The sequence below is a fragment of the Pelodiscus sinensis genome, chromosome 2 (assembly GCF_049634645.1).
Source record: "Pelodiscus sinensis isolate JC-2024 chromosome 2, ASM4963464v1, whole genome shotgun sequence".
Lineage (NCBI taxonomy): Eukaryota > Metazoa > Chordata > Testudines > Trionychidae > Pelodiscus > Pelodiscus sinensis.
The window spans coordinates 173,921,209-173,945,934 of NC_134712.1; the positions used below are offsets into that span (position 1 = coordinate 173,921,209).

General features: G+C 39.3%; 1 protein-coding gene across 8 annotated transcripts in view; it reads right to left on the minus strand.

The window, feature by feature from the left end:
- The window catches only part of ARPP21 (cAMP regulated phosphoprotein 21), a 263,033-nt gene that overhangs the window by 38,576 nt on the left and 199,731 nt on the right, over positions 1 to 24,726 (minus strand). For all 8 annotated transcript variants that reach the window (XM_014574051.3, XM_014574047.3, XM_075921806.1 and 5 more), the window contains one exon: positions 17,348 to 17,474. In XM_014574051.3, the coding sequence (XP_014429537.1) occupies positions 17,348 to 17,474 (127 nt within the window). The remainder of the gene's footprint in view (positions 1 to 17,347; positions 17,475 to 24,726) is intronic.

Consider the following 24,726-nt stretch of genomic DNA (forward strand, 5'->3'; position numbering starts at 1 on the left):
CTAGGCCAATTTGATCATGGAATCAGCCCCACCTGAGGGGAATCAGGTAAATTCCTTGTAAAGAGCAAAAGATGACAACAGTAATGGGAATAAGAGTCAGTCTTAAGAGGTGACAAAGACCAGCTGGGAAAAGGGGTGAGTGAGATTTTGATTAAGCAGGGAAGAGGCAAAGAGACCCTAAGAGAAACTTAAAGGGCTGCACGGAAAGAGATCCAGGAAAAGGAGCTGAGCAGTACAGAACCCTGAGCCAGAATTCAGAGTAAAAGATGGAACGGGGTTCCCCTACTTGCCCCAAGGAGAGGGGGGAGGGGGAGTACAAGTTCATGACAGGTCATCAAGTCCAACAAGGGAGCTGCAGGCTGTGCCAAACAAGGATTGAAGAAGAGATGCAGAGAGGGGGAAAGACATTTGTTTGTGCTAAAGACACTTTGGGGCCTTTCAGTTTAAACAACTGGAACAGGGAAGAGTGGACTTAAGATGGTAAGCCACCTTGAGGGCCGAGTCATGTTGGAAGAGAAACCACGGCAATGCCTTTGCCCAGTGAGAGAGATGCTACACCAGCCTTGTCACAAAGGAGCACCTAGCACTGAAAGAATTCGGTTCCACCAAGGTTACACAATAAACTGTAGTAGAGAGACAAGCTCTCACTGCTGCTAACTGGTTACTACTATACTAAAGACCAAGGTCAAGTTCAAGAAAGTTCTCTTTCTTTTAATTGAAAATGCAGTTGTGCAAATGGCAAAAATGCAGATTTTGAGATTACTATGTCCTATGCTATTCAACGGAATTATCACTTGCTTTATCTTAGCACCTAAGAATATAATTTTGGTAACAGTGTAATAGACAAGTTAATGCTGCTGTAAAGTGGATATCTGATAGAAGTTTTTATGACATCCACATTAATGCCAAGAGAGTTCGGTCCCATTAGTGTTGTTATGATGCATATCAAAGCGCTCAGATACTACAGTGAACCTGAATAGAAGAGAGTTAGACAATAATGAGTAAGACCATTATTTTAAAGCATTAGCAGAGATTTGTTTTTGCTTTGCCAGCCTTTTTCTGTGTCATTATCTCTCTCTCTTTTAAACACACTCAGTAGCTGCTCCCAAACTACCAAGACTTTAAAATCCTATGGGAAACATAAAAAAGCAAGGCTTCTTCTAGATTCAATGCCACAGCAATTCAGCCGAACAGCCTGCTGGGAATGCTGCAGATAAATGCAACCAGTTTGCACACTGGAGACGCAGTGCTTGTACTGCTGTGATTTACTCAGTCTCCATCAAATGGATGCTGAGTATGTTCCTGAATTTCTTCCTGTAAATGTATAGAGTTCTGGCTGATTAACTACAACCTGTCTGGAAACAGAAGCATATGCCACTTGGCTAGTTAATTACAAGCAACTGACTGTGACAAATCACACAGACACACAGACACAGACACAAACTCACCCCTCAGCTTCCATAACACCACGGCACCATGGCATTACTTATTAATCAGAGCCGCGTAGAAGGAGCAGGCAAGGATGATCAGATTAATTTTGCTTTCCTCGAGAGTTTACATTGGCCAGACAACATGAGGAATAGAAAGGCTCACTCCTAGTATACACTATTAACCTGACTGGAAATCTGAACAAGGAATGGATGGATGAACAGAGAAGCTCTTGATGAGAAAATATAATAAGTTCTAAAAATAATCAAATGTTTCTTTTTTTTAAACAATATTTTCTTTTTAAAAAGTACCTGCAAGAAACGCCAAGACTAAAGAAAAAAACAGCACACACTCCTGGTGCTTCCTTTTATTTACAACTCTACAGCAACTTGCGTTACCTTTTGTGGTCATATTCTATTCCAGTGGTTATTTCTAAATTAGTGCAGAGGACTGTGATTGTTCAAGTGTGTGACATTTAGGGCATGTCTACACTGCACAGCTATTTTGGGATACCGGAGATATCCTGAAATAGCTACACCATGTCTACACAAGCTGCTGGTTATTTCGAAATAATGCGCATGCTATTTCCCCGTCCCAGTAAACCTTGTTGCACGAGGGATAAGGGATGGCTTGAAATAGCATGTTATTTTGAAATCTGGTGCTGTGTAGGTGCACCAAATTTCAAATAAGCTATTTCAAGATAAGATGTGCAATTTACGGGACTCAAATTGCATATCTTATTTCGAGTTTAGGGTGTTGTGTAGATGCACCCTTAAATTGAACGGGGACATTTCTACCAATTTAGCCTGTAATCCTGCAATCAAATCCACTATAAAAGACCACTGTACCCAAACACATCCCTCCGGAAGGCAACGGCGGCAATCGGGCTATTTGTATTTTACAGCGCTTCATGAACAAGGTGAGTTTACAGTGTATTAACTCTGTGTATTTCTATAATCTTCAGTGAGTGGTTCCAACAAAACCAAAACATGTATTGTATTTTACTGAATGTGACCTTGAAGTGGAACACTCCACAAACACTCAGCTGTACAGTTTATAGCACTTGAGGAAAAATTACTGGGTAAGAATATCAGCAGAGACAGGCGAGCAAAGATGCTTTAATAGAAGTATTATATGTGTAACGTGATGTTGTATTTAATATAGAGGACTGGGACTCAGAAAGTCTGGATTCTTCTCTTGACTCTGACAGAGATGATCACTGTGATCTCGGACCACTCAATTTCTCTGTGCCTCAGTTTCCCCATCTGTGAAAAAGGGATGATCAAACGTACCCTGCATTACCTCTAATGATTTTCAGATCGGCTTACAGAAAGTGCTACAGAAATATAAAGTACTATTTATTTTTAAAACAGTGAAGATGGCAGTTATTTACATACAAAACATGTTTTTATCCAAGAGACATTCGCGTCAGTTCAAAAGTCACCTTTGTTATCCAGAAATGAAGCTCACAGAGCAGCAGTTCAATGGATACAACTATAACCCTCACCCAAGAGCATTCTCAACTATCGCTCCTCTGGGGTCTTGATTTCATTGTCTGTTAGTTCAGAGTTCCTGGGAGGTTGCCAGTGGTAATGAATGTTTACTGAGAATTACAATACTTAGCACTTTGTATCTCCAAAGTCCTTGACAACTGCTACCTAATTCCTCATGAATTAATATAATAATGAATGTTAAAGGGGTTATATTTCTTTTTAATAAGGACAAACAGCAGTTTCTATTCAGGAAAAACGCTCTGCAATGTGAGGTTTTTTTTCCATCACTAAGAACTCAAGATAGGTTTTATCTGGTCAAGAGCGGCATGATTCAGGACTCAAGATGACAACATTTTATAAGAGCATCGTACACATCAACGAGTTGGGGCAGAGCTTGATAGAAAGTGGCCTGCTCCTCCAGTATTCCAGGATGGCCAGGAGTCAGATTGGCCCTTAGCACCAGGACTCCAATGAGCCACTGCAGTGATGCAACACTGATGGGATAGGAGAACTTCTCGTTCTCACCTCTCTCATTATTTCATGTGCACATTTGCCCGCCTACCCTAGAACATCCCTTATGCAAGGGGTTCCTGCACTGGGGGTATACAGGCCTCTATGCTGGGAGCGTTCAAGAGAAATAATGAAATTCCATGCCTGTTTTAGCCAGTTAGGTTAAATTAGGATATGGTGCAAAAAGGCCCTCAGGGAAACTGTGAATCTGTATTTCACTAGGTATCTCCTTCACATGGACACTCCGACAGATGACAGCAGTACAGCACTAGGAGTGCAGCACTGAGTTGACAGAGGTGGGATGCCTCTGGATGAGGGGTCCAAGTGAGCACTATTTGAAACATGTAGGAGATAGCTCAATCATTTCCTCTATCAACAAAACAGGTTTTTTCCCTTCAGAGGCTGTACTTGAGTTATAGCTGCGAGAGCACTATAGCACAGATCTCATTATTTTCTGATATATGAAAGGCACCTTCCAAAACCCAATCCCACTCTTCATAGACAACTCATATCCAAGTTCATACTTTTCCGGAGCAAAAGTACATCAGGCAAACTTCATTCAGTTTCCCACTCTCCATATTATATCCTACCATTCAGCAGCACTAAATCACTTTAGCATGCAATTCATAATTATTTACTGCCTTTATTAAGAGAGGGAATAGTATCACCAACATAGTCCTCACATTTTTTTTTTACATTGGCTTGCAGATGAGGCTAAAGATTCATTGTTTTTTACTAGGAATGTAATTGTAGTTGATCCCTGATGGAACTAATAAACCAGCAACCATTTTGTAGGGCCCATTGCTTCTCACAATTTTTAACGTATCTTTCTACGTCTGCTCATGTTATTAGATGGCACCTGGCAAGGTTTTAAATTTCTTTTTCTGGAGGCTCTTGTACAGGAAATTCAATAAACCCTCCCAAGTACCTACAGTCCTAGTACCCCATGAAACACAGCATTTAACAGCAAGGAAACTAAAAAACTCCAACACTATTCAATGGATGCAGTTCTATTTTATCAGTATGCCATTAACAAGAGCCCAAGGGACAGTGATGAAATGTATAATAAATGGCTTTGGTAACACAGGCTGACAAAAAGAACCAAGATATATACTAATCTTAAATATTAGCTTGCTCAGAAATGTCGGCTTTCTTTAAGTGAAGCCTCGGGCTCAGCTATTCCAGAGAAAAAGCTTTATTTTTAGTCAATTTGAGTCATTTAAAACTAGACCGGACAAAGCACACAAGTGGAATATTTCTACCCTGGAAGCAGAAAGTGGATTTGTTCATCGAATACAGGCTGAACCTCTCTCATCCAGCACACTCTAGTCTGGCAACATCCACAGTCTGGAATGATTTTAGTTAGCTGGATGTCTACTTATGAGTGTGGTCAAGTTTCGCAAGGTCCCATAAAGTTTGTTTACAGCCACCAGTTCTGACTTTCACTGTTCCGTGCCGTTATTTAGCTCTAATTTAACCCTAAATGTCTTCCAAGAGTCCAGTAGGCAGTAGAAGTGCTGGTAATGCTGCTAGACAATATTGACCTCCTGGGGTTTTGCAAATTCTCTGGTTTGGGACCAATGAGGTCCTAAGGGTGTCAGAATGGAGAGATTCAACCTGTACTTCCTTCTCAGTACCAATTTATATGATACAACTTTCAAAAATGATTGTCTATGTATGTCTATTGTTGGGGCACAACCATGGTCAGCACTATGAATGACTGAAATTTTAGTTTATACTGGAAATCGCAACAAAATGCCAAAAAGCACAGGTCCATTGCCATTTGACCAGTTAAAATACATTCTTCATTATGGCCGTGGCTCACATTTATGACTATAATAAAAAACTAACTCAACCAATGTCAAAAAGCATGCAGGTGGACAGTTCAAACTATTGTAAACATAGTAACTTTTCCAAAGGGGATTTTTAGAAGGATCTGCATGGTGAAGACATGAATTCTGGAGGGCTCTAAGCATTTTCAGCTCCCACTGAAGATGATGAGAACGCTCAAATATCTTGCTGGAGGGGACTCTGAATGGCCACCTGTGAAGAACTGACCGCTGGATGAGGAACTTTCTCCCCAAGGTTAGCAGACAGCGGTGTTTCAAGATATTCTTGGAAGTTATATTTAGACCAGAGGTTGTTCTCTGCATCATAGTCTGCTTCTCAACTATGGGTGTAGTTTTCATGTGGGTGCAAAGCAGGGTGGGGAAATCTCAGGCTCGGGGCCGAGATGTGGCCCCTGATGTGCCTGGACCCAGCTTCCAAGAGTCAAGGCTCCAGCCCCATTTCCACTCCACTGTGGAGCTAGCACACACAAAATCTATTAGCCTAGGCCCCACTAGGCTCTGGTGTGCAAGGGAAATGTGGGGAGTGTCTTTCTCCTCCATCAGGGGCCACATCAGTGAGGTTTTTCAGTAGGTCAGCAGCCCCCAATCCAAAAAAGGTTCTTCACCCCAGTGTAAAAAGTCTCTAGAAACCCCAGTTTGAGCTGGTGGAGGGTTTCCTGGTATAAGCATTGCGGAAGAACACTGCAGGTTGCTTTCAGAGGATCTCATTGCAAGCCCCGGAGAAAGGAGAATGTAGGGAATGGGGTAGGGGATTGGAGTGGCATGTGGGGGGTGGGATGGCAGTACTGTTCAGACCACTGGGCAACCCCAGAAGGCTGTAGTAACTCAGAAAAACACCCCCAAGGTGTTTCTAAGTTGATCCAGAGGCCTCTCTAGCTCCCAAAGCAGCCCAAATTTGTGAGAGTCCAAAGGGGCCTTAAAAGTAAGTTTAGACCCTTCTCCTACGTTACAAATTCTGTGCTGTGTCTTTTAAAGATGCATCACAAAATGTCACCATACTCCCCTCCCCAATACTCTGAGTGTGTGTCTAAACTACATGACTCCGTCGATGGAGCCATGTAGATTAGTCAGGATGGCAAAGGGAAATGAAGTGGCGATTTAAATAATCACTGCTTCATTTAAATCAAAATGGCCACTGCACTGTGCCGATCAACTGATTGTTGGCACAGCACGGAAGTCTAGACGGGGATCTGCCGACCTCAGAACCCTGCGTCGGCAGATCCTGTAAGCCTCGTTTCACAAGGCATAAAGGATCTGCCGATGAAGGGTTCTGGGGTCGGCAGATCCCATCTAGACTGCCATGCTGTGCCGACAATCAGCTGATAGGCACAGTGCAGCGGCCATTTTGATTTAAATGAAGCGGCGATTATTTAAATCGCTGCTTCATTTCCCTTTTTCGAGTAAGCTAATCTACATGACTCTGTCGACAGAGTCATGTAGTTTAGACGTACCCCAAATGTAGTATAGTGGGGATTTTATCTTGTTTGGGGCTTCTAGTCCTAATGTAATATAAATTAATAATAATTAACTGGTTTCTTCTTTCTCTTGTTGTTGTTAATAGTTTATGTTCTGGGTACAGCCAAAGTGTGCTCCCCCCCTCCCGCTCCCCCCCGCACACCATCAGAATTAGGGCCCCATTGTGCTGGGCACTACACAAAAATAGAAACAAGACGTAGAAAATAAATCCTCTGCCCTGAAATGTTTCCACTCTAAATCTACTCCCATATAAATCAGTTGGTGACAGGTCATTTGGTTAGTGTGGCACCATACTAATGTGCCATAAGCCTTGTTTGTGTAGGGCATTGGTTCATTGTTTCTCAACCTATTTACCATTGTGGGCAGCATATGCAGCTCTTTGTGTGTTACGTGGGCCCAGCTCTGTGCTGATTGGGCTGTAAGTGGCCCACAGCTAGGTTTAGGAAACCCTCACCAGTGTCTACAGCCTGAAAATCCATTTTGCTATTACTATAAATGCCAGTGAAAATCTTCAGGAGACTCCTTCTAAATTCATACATCAGGACAGTACTTGTGCAAGAAAAAAGGCCACTTACATGATCTCAAAATCAGGTAGTACTTCTTCTAAACAATACATTCATAGGAACTCTAGTAATAACAGAAACAATCAAGCCATTATGAAATACGGGCACTCAGACTGCAAATGTAACATTTACTTTTGTGGCTAATAACAGTTTCTGTTACTAATCACTGTGAATTTCATCTGGCTTTTTCTGCAGGAGTGGTATCTGCTTTAGTGAATGATGAGCAAACTACAAAATGGAACAGACCCTGAAGAAGAGATGAGGAACTATTTGGAGAAGTTTTCCTTCTGTTGCCAGGGAAACCATCTCCTTTGTATGGGAATAATCAGAAAAGCTACTTCATTCAGATGACACACTCTCAGAATGTGTTGTGTAATTTGAAAACAAAGAAATTAAGACAATACCAAACAATATAACTGCATAATTCTAAGAAATGGTGGGTTCACGCTATGAAGATTCCCATTTCTATCTTTTTTAGAGGAAGGCATATTAAAACTAAATCTTCTTGTTAGAAAATATTTCAAATGGATTTGGGATATGAAACTGAATTCAAATTCATTTTTAATCGTTATTACTGTTTTACCTGGAATGGCAAATCAAAATGAAAATATCCTGGTATCTGTACAAGTAAGCTCTATTTTTCTTGTATTCTATGTAGGCAAAATTCCTGTTGACTTCACCAGAACACCACTCTTCTTCTGTTGAAGTCAATGAAAGTTTTGTTTGCAGCAGGATTGTGGGACTAACCCTTGAGATATTGCCTCAATGACATAGGAAAACTCTCTCACATTGAACACATGGAGAACTCTTTGTTTTAGTCACCTAGAGTGTGCACACTTCTCCACTCAGTACCCTAATCAAAGCAATCCTTCCATTTCACAATTTGCACAGATGAATGTTTTAGGAGTTAAAACAAATATTGCAAATGTGAGGCCAAAGACTCCTCTCCTATCTGTATTGCAAATCTCTATTGTAAACATTTAAATACAAACTTGCTCAATGGGAACAGTGTGTTTAATACTGTACCCGGCACAAAAAAACCTGACTTTAACTGACTGATCCCCTCTAAAATTTCCTACCATTTGGGAGTGCTAATGTAGTCACTAGCTGCTTCCATTTCAACAAAACCATTGTCTCAACCCGCTGTGAGCAGGGTTAGAGGATGTGGTATCTGAGTTGCCAAAAGCCACTCCACACTGTCACTCTTATTACTACTATTACACTAGTGGTAGCAATGGTGAGACGGGTTGGAGAAAAAAAACTAGTGGGGAAATAAATGTGAAAACAGCCCTTGCCTTAAAAAGATGTACAGTATATATAAACCTTTCAATGCTTAAAATTCCACTGGCAGCAATAGGAGCATTGTGCATTGACTGAGTGGTATATTTCCATCAGGGATTGTAGAGTGTCCCTCATGGCAGAGAGGCGAAAGGATTTAGATACAATGAATACAAAGAATCTACTGAATGCCATCAGGTATCTCTCCATATTCAGCACCCATGGAGTGGACAACACTAAAGAGCCTATTTACACTGCATGTTGTTCTTAGCTGGTTGTTCTTCCCTAGATTTGTTGATGCACAGTAACTCATGTGGAATTATCATATGCCTATTGACTAGAGAATCAATGTATCACTGTGAAATTCTTGACATCCCATTGGAAGCTTTGAAAGTGACTTCCATTTTAACTATTGCTGGTAGAACTTAGATGCTTAAATAAACTGCCCTCGACCTGCCCATGGCTCTTTCAGTGTTCAGAGTGTAGATATATTCTCCTCCCATTCCTACCTTAATAAAATATGAATAATTAAGCTAGTCTGTTGAATGAGACGCAATCATCTTTAAATAAAAATATTGTTTTTACTCTCCTGAAATGTGCAGTAGTGAGTTTAACAGCAAGACTGCACTTAATCTTAACCAAAATTACATGACTGAATCCCATATTATTTAACATGGAATGTTCTGAATGCTTGCATAGTAGGACTGTCATCTTAAACTTTGAAGGGCAGCATGATTTCATGAGGGGCAGTAGAAGCAAAAAACATAGAAATTCTAGTCCTAGATTTTCCACTTACTTGATAAGAGATCTTTAGAGTTAATTACTTTACTCTGTATATATCAGTGTTTCCACCTGAATTACAGGAATAATATTTACCTCCTGCTCCTTGTCAGAGCATTGGGAGGATTAGTCAGTAAATGTTTATAAAGTGCTTTGAAGTGATAGAGTACTATAGTAGCGCTAGTGTAACGCAGCATTATATAATACTAAAACACAGTGCTATACGAGTGTAATTCTGATGTCCATCTTCCTTCTTTCAAACCTTCACAAAATTAAGAAATGTACCTCATGAGGCTCTTAGTGAAAAACAGGATTTGTTAAATTTAGCCCTTACTGTTTTGATTATCAAACAAACAGACACCAGAAGTTCAATTCTGTTTCATTAGTGCAATGAACAATTACCATTAAGGAATTACTTTCTCAGGATGAGCAATTTAAAAATAAATAAAAGTTGTTTACTGCTGATAGAAGTACAAAGACTGTCCTGTAAGATACAGATGGAGTAATGTAAGCAAACCTGTCATGAACCATGAGATCTTGCTTGTCAGGCTGCTAACGAAGGTAGAAGCTGCAATCCCATGGAAGGTTCTGTAACACCCTTAATGGAAACCAAATGATTTTATTTTTAAGCCTGACACTTTACAACAAAAGAAAAAGTTTATAGTGGAAGATGCTTTAAGTTGACAATGAGGAGTAAAGGAAAGCTGAAGATAAAAACCTTTCAATTATGCTGACACCTGACTGAATTTTAGCTTAGCTTAAGCATTATTTCATTGTCAGTTAGACTCAATTATTCTAGTTAAACACATTTATAGTACCATTTAAGGTACATCTTGAACTGTTTAAAACTTGTTTCACAGCAACATTAAAGAGGCAATATTCCTTTTTTCTTACTGGAGGTATTACAGCAGAAATATTACCCCTCCTTTGAGACAAACATTTGCTGTTGACAGAATAACCATGCAAACCTATCATAAAAGGAACCACGGCATCCATGTAGTTTTCAAATATGTATCTGCCTCCCATAATTACATCCTTTTGACAGAAGTGCTATTGTATTCAGTCATTTGTTCTGCTTTCAGGAAAAAGCAGTGATGATTTAAAAAAAGGGAAAGATAATGTGATGGAGCAATGTAGGCAGATTTGAATAGGAATTGGTGACTTTATGCGAATTGAAAAGAGTTATAATGGCAATGTTTGCTAGGACTCAAATGCCTACAAAAATTCTAAAATGAGGATATTCAGACAGACTTACAGAAAAAACATCCAATTACATCCAATCCTGTGTTAATCTCTATGAGCTTGTCACCTTTCTGAAAAGTTTTGGCAGCAAGGTATGCCAGGCAAACACAATAGTGCTTAGATTTTGATTTGTTCAATAGATTATCTTCATTAGGGAGCTTGGAAGATACAGTAAAGATTAGTTACTGTCAGAGGTAAATTTGTAATGAAAGAGATACTGGGCAGCTTAGGCAATTAGGTGCCAGGGCTCAAGCAAATTTTTTACATTTATAGCTGACTAGAAGATTTACCCTGCATTGCTTCTTGGGTCCTTAACTCAATTTTTATTTTTTGGAAACTAAAATGGAAATCTACATGCTTCATTTGAACCATTGCCCCGGGGTGGGGTCGAGGATGAGAGGGGTTCAGTATGCAGGCTGCCATGTGGAGACAGGACTATCCCAGCCCTCTCTCACTGCAGCAGCTTTGGGCTAGGGGAGAAGCACCAGTCCATGGCCACTGCAGCTCCAGTGGGTATAGACAGGAGAAGGGGTGTATGTCCCCTGTTAGGGCAGGTTCAGATTCATCTGACCCCTGCGCTCCCCCAGCCACAGTGAGGAATGCAACAAAATGTACAAAATGTATTCCCTTCACGCTCTGACGAAGAGGAACCGCCAGCAATATTCTCATATGAATCAGGAGGTTGGGGGGAGGGGGAAGCAGCATCAGCCTCCACTACCTTTCCTAAAGATAGGGGTGTGTGTGTGTGCATGTGTGTGTGTGTATGTGAGCGAGAGCGAGCTTGCTTGGAGCTGGGGCAGTCCTGAAAGCCCTTTCACCTGCCTGGTGATTCTGTCTCTTTTCTGCATGGTTTTGTGAGAAGCAATCCCATTCTAAGCAAGCCTCATTTTCCTGGCACAACCAAACCCTTTCCTTGGTTTAAGCTATGATAAGAGAAAGCTGCATACCGAATTTGCTAGTCCTAGCTCATACCATATAGCAGAAGTTCTTGAACAAACAGACAGACTCAAATATATAATAGCTGCAGTAAGCTCAGAGGTGCTGGAGCTATGAACTGCCAAGTCTAGAGGTGCCAGGGTTCAGCCCTAGCACAAATTAATCACTGGTTACTATTTATATCACAACTTACCAGTGAGGAGGAAATGTGATCACCCAGACTGCCATGCTGTTGCCCAGACAAAATGATGTGTAAAAAATGACCTAGCAAAGTTTTATCACATCTTGGAAATGTCTGGAACAGGCCTGATATGTTACATACATAGTGTATAGTGAGGCTGAGAAAGTACATGGCTTGTCCACTGAAGATTCTTCTTCATCTATGAATGGGCATAATATTTAACTATGCCAAAGTGGTATTTGTGAGGTTTAATCTCCTCATGTTTGTAAAGCACTTTAAAAATGAAATATACTCTCAGTGCTAAGCATTATTATTTTGAAAATAAATACACAGACACGCGGATATAAATCATTCCATTGATTATTTCATCAACTGTAGAAAAATGCAAATATTCATTATTGAATACATTTATATTTGATCATTCAAGGATAAGAACAAGGCTCAAATGCTTTCAAACTACTTCTACCGAGATACCAATTTTAAAAAATAAAATACTTGCCAATGGTGTCCGAGATATAATTCTCTAGTACTACTGTCTGAGAAAGAGAAATACCATTTCACTCAGTCAAGAAACCAAGCATTTCAATGTACCAAAAGAGATGCATCCATTTGCTTTAAACAGCCAGTATTTTTTACATTTTTACAAATCAAAAAGTGGTAAATTTTCACTGACCAGAGAAAATCTCCACAGTTCAAGGAACATTGAGATATATTTGGGAAGTTCTAAAAATTACTGGAATTCCTTACCACAACACTGATCTTTGCAATGGTCACTTTAGTCCAGACTTGTACAGATCTTATATCCTGATTTTCAGAGAAAGAGGCAATGTTCTTTACTATAAAGCTTAAAGATGAATATATTAAGAGAATACTCCTACTTGAATTTCAAAATAGTCATTTAAAATATTCGAAGTAGCCATTCAAAAATGTACTGTGCACTAGCCAATGGCTTGACCTTGTTTTCAATAAATTAATGTCAACACTTTCATTGACTTCTAGGATCATTTTGCAGGATTGGACCCAAGAGCTGGTACAGTGGGAGTGAAATGTAGAACAAATTATTTATTTACATGAAGTAAAACTAAGCATTAAAAGGCTACACAACGGCTCTGTAATAAGCAACACTGCTAAAGCTGTCTTAGTGGTTACATTTTGAATTTAAATTAATATACTGTAAATGACAAAAGGTTTCCAATGGAGACCTTCTCTGAAACTGCTTCTTGCAAGACATGGGAAGCTTATCTTCTCATACTAGACAGCACTTTAAAATATGTCTATTTATCTAGCTATCCATCAAGAGTTCTCATCCCTCTCACCAAATGATTTATTGCTGTTAGAGCCTAATCTAATTTCAGGTGAGCTCATCTTTTTTTTCTGCCCTGGAGACATTTTAACTTCATATTGCTCTCTTTTCACAGCCATGAGAGAATACAGAGTCCCTTAGCCATTAAGGATGCTGTACTGACATTTTACTTTAGCCATTTGCTGTAAAAGTCATCATTATTGCTCTACTCATAAAGAGACCTTTTCTAAGAAAAACAAAAACAAATTGCTGGCATTAGATCAAATCTCTTCAGTCCAAAGTGTGAAAACTATAGACTTTAACAACTTGCCAGAGGTATGAAGAATTCCAAAACCCTCTTGGGGAAGCAAACTTTCTCATTTTAATAAAACAGTCTCTGAGCTTTTGAGGCCCTCAACAGCTCCCTGGTCATCCTGATGTATTTGTTATTTTATTGGTAGTCACACAATTTGGACTCCCTTATAGGCCTATCTTTATTGCAGCAGTTTTCTCTCGCCAGCAGCAAATGATGCTAAATCTTCAGAGAACATGTTTCAGGAATAATTTTGTCATCTGCTTCATTCATGCCTGCCTCCTTTGCTCACCCATAACAAAGTCCTCATCTGCACTCTTTGCAGACATCGTATGTCTCTCAAATTTCTATGCTTCGCCATGACTACCTTACATTCTGCTCACATGCTAACCTCAATCTTGGTCCTTAATTCTACATTTGAAGGTAATTTCCTGTAATACAACATAAAGCTTGAAATATTTACCTTTGGATCAAAACATTTATTTAGCCAACCCAAAGTTTCATAGCACAGAAAGATATGGGGTGTTAAGTGCATTTGTGTATGCTTCTGCAGCAGTTGAATAGATATCCAAAGGAGTCCCGCCCCGCCCCGCCCGTGTTTGAATGTCTAGTGACTAGCCTGCAGTACATATTTGTGTCATAAGCAGTGTGCTTTAATATATTTCATGAAACATAATTTACAGCTATCAATCAAATTCTGGAAGATTAGTGACTCTCTAAATGCCATGGGTAGTTTAGGAACAATACAAAATAGAATAATCAATCCATATCCATCCATTCACTGACTATAAGTGTAAACAAAGTATTATTTAAAAATCTAGTTAATGCCCAAGAAAAGCTTCTTTTAGTCTGTACTTACCTTTCAGAGGCATTTTCAGACATTTCAAAACATAAGTCGATAGCAAGATGGATATCCATATTGCTTCAGGAAACAGAAGAAAATGCATCTTTGCAGGTAATAAAATTAATCTTTACAAATGTTACCAAACATTACAGGGCATGAGTCAGGTCAATTACAAAAATAAAAAAATAAAATAGGACCAATATGCCATGAGAAAGTAGGTGAGGTGGATCACTCTGGAGTTCTGGAAGGTGAGGGAAAGAGAGCACTGATTTCAGAGCATCCTCTGACTTCTTGCACCCCATCGAGTACCCTCTGTGAGTTCAATTTTCTTATATTCCAGCAGCATAAGGCATGTAGGTAGAAAAAGGGGAAAAGATGCTTTCTGTGGCACCTTTTCCCACAAAGGCAGAGGAAAACCTTTGGGATCTCTTTCTTTCAGTTCTTCTTTATACAGCGGGTGTTTTGAGAGCTCAGTATTCATTCCCAATGGCAGCATGGCTCTGATAGGAGCCATTATGTTTCAGCAACAGCATGGAAAGGCTGGTCTTTTGCATGGGACTTTTGGGTTCCTTTCCTTGTGATCTTGGGAAATTGTACCCCCTGTCTTGTCCCCTAATCTCTCTTACTTAAAAAGAAAGTCTGTAGGAAACAAAAATATTTTCTTTGTGGTGTTACCTGGTACTCCTATTCCCCTCATACAAATATCTTTGAGAGATCCAATCTGACCCCTAGTTAGGACCCATTTAAAATAATTGATTCTGAAATCTTAGGTTTGTGTGTTAGGACTTGGGCAATGGGTAAAGATTTATAAACAACCACAAAACTCTTATCACAGAATGTTGACAGGATGTAACAATTATTTTTCCAATGGAGCTGTCAAAAATTGAAAGGAGGAATTTTAAAGATACTGACAATTTTTCCAAACTCAAGATTTTTTCATCAAAACTCTTAGGGTATGTCTACACTACCACCCTAGTTCGAACTAGGGTGGTAATGTAGGCAACCGGAGTTGCAAATGAAGCCCGGGATTTGAATTTCCCGGGCTTCATTTGCATAAAGCCAGGCGCCGCCATTTTTAAATGTCCGCTAGTGCGGACTCCATGCCGCGCGGCTACACGCGGCACGGACTCGGTAGTTCGGACTAGGCTTCCTAGTCCGAACTACCATTACTCGAGGAGTTTCACGAGGAGTAACGGTAGTTCGGACTAGGAAACCTAGTCCGAACTACCTAGTCCGTGCCGCATGTAGCTGCGGGCTCGGAGTCCGCACTAGCGGACATTTAAAAATGGCGGCGCCCGGCGAGATGCAAATGAAGCCCGGGAAATTCAAATCCCGGGCTTCATTTGCAACTCCGGTTGCCTACATTACCACCCTAGTTCGAACTAGGGTGGTAGTGTAGACATACCCTTAGGCACACACATAGGTGAAAAACAATATGAAAAGCACATAAGCAAAATACAACTGATGTCACTATGTAGTCTGTACCCAAGCATAATGGCTACTACACTGTGGTATATAATTAAACTTGGTGTTCAGATACTCTGTTTGAGGATTAAATAGTTGAATTATCTGTGAAAATATCTGAAGCATTTCCGAATGTGTCTCATGTATACTTTAATTACATTAATTTCCATATTATGGATCTACTATTTCACTGAGAGTAAATATGGTTTTATAACAACACAGTCAACCAAAATAGAACCATATGACTCAATCTGCACTTAGGTTCAAAGATCTAATGTACATGGTTAATAAATATGCTACCATACTGTAAGACAAGACAAATTAAAAGGGACAGATGGCCTTCATGGAATACTACATCTCATTGAGAACTGTATTCTCCCAAAGCTATACAATCTGACAGCAAGCACCCCCCATCCCAGCCATGCTGACCAAAACCAACACCTGTTGTATTAGCATATTACATGGCTTTTAAAAGAAGTGCCATTGATCATGCAAACCAAGCATAGCTGTGTTTTGCTGTGGCTCTCCTCCCTCCTCCCTCCCACTCCGGAACACCTACTAAACTGTGACAAACCTGCCAGCAGGTCAGCTTACAGAGATTGGGAGATGGGCTGGATGACACCTCCCCACCCCCACCGGATCTTTTCCATCTCTCATGTCTATGGTGCAGAGTTTCATCTTAAAGGGCTTGTGGATCAAAGTCTTGGCAAACATGCTGATTTTCCACAAGGAAACAAAATTCATAGGAATTTCTATCAAGCCATTTGCATTCCTGGAGCTAAGACAGTAATAGACAGACAGACTGACAGACATTGTGTTAGCCAACATGACACATTTATGATTATATACACTGTAGCGATACAACCTCTCCTACCAGAATTAATACATGTCTAAAGACAGCACGGGGGAGGTTTGCATTGGAGAAGCAGACAATTTTTACAGAAGCTCCGTTTATTCATTAGGAACACAAAGAATCTCACCGCAGCACAAATAAATCAACCAACATCAGTCTCACTCTGTCTCCACCATCCTTAATATGGTTTAATTAGGAGTGGCATGACACAGTAGGAAAAGAGACCGGTTCACTGTGAGACCTGCTACTCACTCTCTTACAGTGTAACGGCCCCCCTTCCAACTGCCCATCGCTGCAGGGAGCTAACATCCAACTGGGTGTCACACAGACTCTAGAGCACCTCCTTGCCTGCTGTTTTCATGAACACTAACCTCAAAAGGAGGAAAATAGTGGAATATTATCATGGTAAAGACTACCTTTCATCTGTCTGGCTCCATATCACAGACATAGTTTCATCTTTGCAGAGCAGACTGGCCTCAGTTAAATTGCCATTACAGGTTTCTTGGTTTAAACATGTTTTGGGACCTCATACAATGAAGAAAATAAAAATGTAACTCTCGGATTTTGAATGAAGTATGAATGACCACAGTAATTTGCCACTTGCCTTACTTCAGATCCAATGTGTAATGTGTTACTGCAGTAAGAACCATGCTGTGTGCCACATGCTAGACGACAGCACTGAGGCATGCTTTCCTTTTTTGCTTTGTCTTTCCAAGTAAAGTGGATTTTTCACTGTTTCAACTTACTTAAATGGCCAGTGTGAGTTTTTCAGGCCCAAAACCAAACTACAATCAATAGATTCATCAGTAAATATAACACGGATGGCTGAAGAAATTAGAAACAGATGCAAATACCTGCTTGCTGTGCAGTCTGGGGTATTTGTTGACTCCGTTGTGCATTGTACTGAACTGAGGCAATGGGTCTATACTGCTGAGTTGCTGAGGTAGGGTACTGACCAGATGGGTAATAATACACTGGCATCTGTGGAAAGTAAGAACACCACCTAAGTACTTATGACAGAAACTGAAGACATACAGAAGAAAAAGAATCTGGTGAAGTAGTTTAGTTTTACAGTAATCAAAGTTTGACACAGTGCATTTTCAAGCACTTAGTTCTAATTTTCTCCTCCAATGTGATTATCAATGTCTTAAACAAGGTTAGTATGTAAGCTGGAAATCCTAAATGAAGCAGGAACATGAATATAAATGTTTCAAATACTGAATTACTTTGTTCTCATCGCATGTAATGTCAAAGAAAGAAGCGGAGACACACAGCAGCTATTTTTTAAAAAAAATTGTGCAAGCAATGTTACATATAAACAAGAGACCGAAAAGAATCGCAGAAGTACCATATTGTACAAAATTATAATGCTAATATGAATGTATTGTAGACCATATGGAAAACAATTAAATAAACTCTGGGGAAGATATATTAAATGGACAATTGAGAGTAGAAATGGCCTGGAATCAAAATGTGCATGTTATTTAATGTGAGGTATTTGTATGTATAAAAGTCTCCTTTGTTAGCTTATCCCTCTTTAATAGCTAATCGCTTACCTGCATGAATCACTCCCTTTAAAGCTTCTAGCAAATTTGACATAAAAATATTATGGATTAACAATAATTAGCGTTCTTCTTCTTACAAAATCTTTTATAGGTATTGAATCAACCAGTGTTGCTAGCTGTTTTATCGTACAGAACACTGTATACTAAACTGCCTCACCACACAGTTGAAAATGCAAGTTTGAGGGCCTCTGAACAGACTTTTTTGCACATTCGTCATCACCATTATAAAGCCAAACAGTTTTGTGTTGACCTTTAGTGAGTTCAATAGTGTTCCATATTTTCTAATGTTCAGCTAGAACGATTCTGTAATGGTTAGTAAGATACACTATAAAATACACAGGGGCACCTCTACAAGAGCTTCGAGAGAACTTCTGTTGTTGTTATTCTTAGACTATCTGAAGTGTATATCTATGTTTCTTTATAAGCCAACAGAATTATATTTGCTTCCCCATTTAGTATATAGTCTGTTTCAAAAAAGAGACACAAAATGCTTTTTATTTTTAATACAATGGGAATTATTAAATGTAGGTCATATTCTGCTATCTTTATTCATGCTGAGCAGTACATTAGTCTACAAGTAGTTTCACTGGAGATAACTGGACTTAATATGTTTTTCTCAGTGAGCGAAAAGGTACGTGGAATAAGGCCATATAGGACAGACGTCTGAAGAGTCAAAAGAATCCTTTTAATCCTTTTATAGGACAAAAATCTCAGAGACACAAGGCTATCACCAGAGTAAAAGTACCAAGTGTAACAGAACTAAGTTACAGAAACATACTGTGTCATGCTGATACATGGAAGCGTACTTATAAGGGAGCTAATGGTGGATTAAAATCACCACAATCATCTCAAGACATACCAGGACTTTAAACAAATGTTTCTATAGCTCCATAAGAAAACTCATACAAAAGTTTTCCAATGGACAGTTTCAAAAAATGGTGATGACTACAGGAAAAAGAGAACAGGAAAAACTACCAGGAGGAAGGGGAAACGGGGAGGGGTGGCTGAAGCATAGCATATGAGGGTGAAGCATAGATGGGAAGTGAGGAGAGGACAAAAGGAATAATAAGGAGATGGGAGACTCAGAATCAGGAAACCTGGACTGGGGAGGTGGCTGAAGGAAAGAGAACTCCAGACAAACTCCAGACTTCAGAGGACCAGATACTAAATCTTTGCCAATGGTTTTCCTTTGGACCAATGTAAAGACTGTTGCTTTGTCAGGTACATCAATCCAGAATCAAACCACGAATGCTTTAATTTGAGCTACCTTCACCTCTGAATTACTCAGAATAATGCTGAATTCTAGTCTGCCTTTGACCTGTGCTTTATCTTTGAATACAGCATCATGAGTGACGGGCATAGTGTAAGAATATTTGTCACCAGATCTAATGAAAGCTCTCTGTCTGGAGTTGAACATCCCAGTTTTAAATGAATGGTCTCGTTTTACCCTAGCACAACATAGTTAGTGTGGCAAAATCACCATGGGAAAAAGTGGCTGCACTCTTAAAACATTTAAAAATAAATGGCCACATGAAAACAATGTGAGCTTCCTTTTGTCTTTAATCAGTACATGAAAAGTTTGTAGGTATTAAATTAGAAATGCAGCCCAAACAGATTAGATCTGGATGCTTTAGTTGAACTTGCTTATCCCATTCTAATAACTGCTGTAACACTTAATACAAAGATAGCACTTATCATTTTAAAAAGTATCATACAGCCATGAACTAACTCATTTCTGTATAACAAAATCAGATTATTTTATCTAAAGTATACAGGGATAGCTTATAGGGATTTTCTTTTAATTCACTGGAACTGAATACATTTGTTATAAACTCCATTTAGGATCTTATCAGTATAGCAATCTATCACTTTGAAAAATGTTGTTAGTGGTATGGAGCATTAGATGGAAAATCATTTAATTTGGGGGTGATTAATGGTTGAATTTGATAGTAATCATGCATGGATGACTTGCTAAGAATAGACGTTTTTGTTAAAAGACTAGACATGAAAAAATGGCTTGACACAGAATATAGACGTGGATTAAAGTGAATCTTAGGCTGACAATCAATGATTTATTGATCTTGTAGGACATACTTTAATATGTCTTCTGTACAGCTCTCCTTCTGCCTACAGACACAATTTCCCCCAAAAGTAATCCAAGCCTGATATTTCCCACTGTGATATTACTTTACTGAACAGTAAAATTCATAGAATCATAGATACCAAAGGGACCACGTAGATCATATAACCTGACTCTCCTGAACTTTGCAGAATTACTCACTACCTTAATCCCACTAACATCTTCTTTTACTTATGCTTGACTACAAATCATTACCTTCCCTCTGCTAGTCGGCTGAAGTGCCCAACTGTACTTGATGTTAAGAGCTTTTCCTCTAATCTAAAGCTAGGTCTTCATTATGACCTTTTCCTGGCAAAGTTTATTTCACTCAGAGAACTGGCATAAACTATACTGGCCAAAGGTCTGCATTAACTAGGAGGGTGTGCAAGAAAGCTATATTACTAGAGCTCATTTACAGCTAAACAGATAGAGATTTACCAGCAAAACCTTTCCACTGTACACTTGACCTAAACATTTCCTTCTTCAGCTTCAACACACAGCTTCTAACCTCCTACCCTGTAAAAATCCCCTTTCTTCATTTATGTTGTTGCTTTGAAGCCATCCATGTATAGGCTACCATTTCCTTGTTGAGTTGCTTGTTTAATTATTTAATAATAAATGATTTCTTCCAAACTATTTAAGCTCTATTCAGTCTCTCCATGTGTTTTGTTCTCCATCATATTTCTTTAATGTCTATCCTAAAGACCTATGCTAGACCTGTGCTCAATATTCCAAGCCTACTCAGACCATTGCTAGGTTGAAGAGCATTATTCCTTTGACATATTTCATATAATCACCTATGTAATATAGAGAGCTCTGTAAACAGCTATGGCTTTTTCTTGTTTGTTTCCTATTTCGTTTAATATTATAAACTTAGGGTCCCCGTAAGATGACTCTCCAAATAGGTTTTCTCTTGTGTTGTTTACTTTCACACTCTAGCAGCTGTACTTTACATTTATTTGCAGATTGTTTTGTTGAGTGGACTGCACTTTCCTACCTTCTCCTAGTCAACGTACAGTTTGATTCTGTCTGCACATAGGTTTTCTATTCCAAATGTCATCAACAAATTAGTTACAGTTGAGTTTACATCTTCCTCTGGATTGTGACTAAGGCCAGTTATAGTGCTTTTACCATATTTCATAGTTCTGCATGGAAACTATACCTTCTCAAAATAAGCATGAATAACTCCCATCGACATTAAAGGCAACTACACTTATGTAAGAGAATTTACAGGGTCTACATTGACCTATGGAGATTTCTGATACACAAATGCCTTCCAGTCAATCCAAAGGGTGGATTGCCTTTGTCTTACTTTAGGAAATTATTGGTCTCTTACTCTGGCTGCTCCCACGGTAAGGGAAAGAAAATAAAAATGTCATGATTTGTGAGTTGTCATCTAAGGAGGATAGAGTCTTTTGGTGGAACAAAAAGGGTTCTTGTCACCCCGCTCCCTGAAACTAGTGAACATTCCCAAGGATGAGCCAAAGGCCATCTGCATGGCTTTTTGTTTCTCTCCTAGTAATCTTGCTTACTAGTGGCCCTGAGTTCCACCCACCCCTTTAGGAGCTTCCGGATTCTGTTACTATCTCCCTGTTGAGCATATTTTTATCCCCTCAGTCACACAAGCAGAGGAGACAATATGCTCTTTAGTCAGTGCAGGGGAGGATACTGCTGAGGTTTTCACTGAACATGGCAGTCTGGTCCTTTACTGGAATACTTGGACCACGAGTATGCCAGAATGGCTGTCAGGTTTGGAGGAAAATAAACAGAATGGACAAAGGGTATTACTGTGACAGGTGAGTGGGGCAGCTGTCCAGGATGCAATGCCAGGGGAGAAAAAGCAGAAAATGATGAGAAAATCAGTACAGGCTCATCCTTGGCAAAAAAATGCCTAGTTATAGCTCAGTCTTGTGATATGGAAAACAAAGTAGGAATTTACCAGTGAAAGGGAAAAATATAAATCAAGAACACTGAAGTTTCCACTAGTGAACTTGTTTCTCATAGGATGATGGCAAAGCCCACAGAGGAGAGTCTAGACAAAAGACAGATAATTATGTTTATGATACTGAATAATGAATCTGTGGATCAAATTGAGAATGTGAAGCAGAAGATGAGGAAGTAGAAGATGACAAAGGGCTTTCTCCTCTCCCTTAGATGTATCACTTTAAAATCTGCCAGTTCCTCTCTTGATGAAGAATGAGAAAGGGAGCCTTGGAAACAGCAATAAAGCCAGCATTAATTCAACTTTAATATATTAATGTAAGATCTTTTTAGGCTTGCAGGCTTGGGCAACTTTCTCTTTTAAAAGGAAAAAGGGTGCATTAGCTGGACCCGCTCCTAAATTTTCAATGCTATGCTGTATTCCAGTGGCATGATCCCAGAGGCAATCTACTAGAAACCTCGTTGCCACTACATTTACAGGAACTAATTAGCCATTTAGACTCAAGCCTATGATGTATTGATATGAATTCAATAGCAAACTTCTATGATAGAGAAGTGCTTTTACACTGATTACATTACATTGATTATTGCATTATAACATTTTGCATGCATAAGCATCTTAACCAGTTTATTTAGTTTCTTTGCTTCTCCTTCTACAGAGAACAAAAAAACCTTTCACCCTAGATCAGTTATTCAGATTTCAAGGTCTACTGAAAAAAAATAGCTACACAGCAATGACAATAGTAGCTAGGAAAATGCTGATTTTGGAGGGTAGGTCTTTGTGAGACAGAAAATAGTGGTCAGGGTTTGTCACACTTTGCTTTCCTATTCTTATCAAAGCATCATCTTCCTAGTCATTATTGCCAATGCTGTATAGCTACATTTTAGAACAATCCCCTATGGCTACCCCTATGGTAGCCTATGGACCACTCAGTCCATTCAATATCTACAGTTTGTTACTCATCTTGGGATGCATAAAAAGTAGACTCTCAAGTGGGAGCTGAGAGGCTATTTTACCTCTTTATTTGGCAATGCTGGAATTATGATGTTAAGGTCTGGTACTCACAATTCAAGGAGATTTTGATAAACTGGGGAGGGTTCAGAGAAGAGTCACAAAAATGATTAAAGAATTAGAAAACCTGTGTTGTAGTGATGAGCTAAAGTGATTGGGCTCTTTGAGTCTAACAGAGAGAAGGTTAAGGGGTGATGTGATCACAGTCTGTAAGTACCTTCATAGGGAACAAATATTTAATAAAAGGCTCTTCAATCAAGCAGAGAAAGGCACAACTGAACTCAGTGTCTAGAAGCTGAAGCTAGATAAATTCAGACTGGTAATAAGGTGTACATTTGTAATGGAAAGAGCAATTAGCAATTGGAACCATTTACTAAGGGTTGTGATGGATTCTTCATGCTCGGGCCAGACTGGAGTGTCCTTGCAAGTGGTAGGCCCTGTGGAACCAGAGCAGCCCCTTGTCTATGGCACATGAGGAGCTGCTCCAGTCTCCACTGGTTAACCATTCACATCTCTAATTTAAAGGGGCACAACATGGTCAGAACAGGCGAGGATCACACAACCCCTCATTGACTGACTTTTAGTTCCTACTTTGAAGGTTATCTTCACAACTGTGACAGCAAGAGATTTGCATTATTCTTCAAAATGACAGCTTAGCTAGATGAACACAATTAAGCAGGAACTTTAGAGTGCATGATTGAGTGCCTGCATAATACGTGAGGCCTCTCATGGGTATTTATATAAATTAATTCTGACACTATTTAAAATGCATTTTATAGAACATATATTTTAAATTAACACATGGTCAATTAAGTCCTTTGTTTAAACATATATATTGATGAGCATGTACATATTACACTGTATAGCAGTTATTATGAAATAGGCAACTGATATATAGCATATATTTTTTTGAATACATAGAAACCTTTTTTTGTTTTATTCTATCACTAATTATAACACAGTAGAACTTAACAAAACAAGGAATGGTCTTGCAGCACCTTAGAAACTAAGCAATGTCAGAAGCAAAGTTAAAGCTCTGGTTTCTTGACACAAAATCCTATGACTAATCTAGTGGAAGAAAATGACACCCTCGCTCCCCCACTACTTCACTACCAACCCTAGAAACATTTGGTGAAATATAAAAATATGCAAGATTATAATTCCTCCCCCCTTCCCCGCCACAGTTAGGTAGATACCAGTTGGTAAGTATTATTATACGGATTTCACAGATTTGGAAATTTAAGATCAGAAAGGTTAAGTGACTTGCCAAGGTCTTGCCAACATTTATATTTCACCAAATGTTTCTGCCTTGAGGGCGGGGGGGCTGGACTCGATGACCTCTCGAGGTCCCTTCCAGTCCTATGATTCTATGATTCTAAGGTACTACAGAAGAATGACATGGTCCATTGAGAAAAAGAATGTGTTCTAATACTAATTCTAACATTTACCCATTGCAATATCAGTGAAACATCACTTAGCTTCTCCAAGCCTGAGTTTGTAAAACAAAGCTGGCTCATGCTTATCTAGTTCACTTGAAGCATTCGGAGATATTTGATAAAATAATACTTGAAAATGTTATGAAACAAATAGTATTAA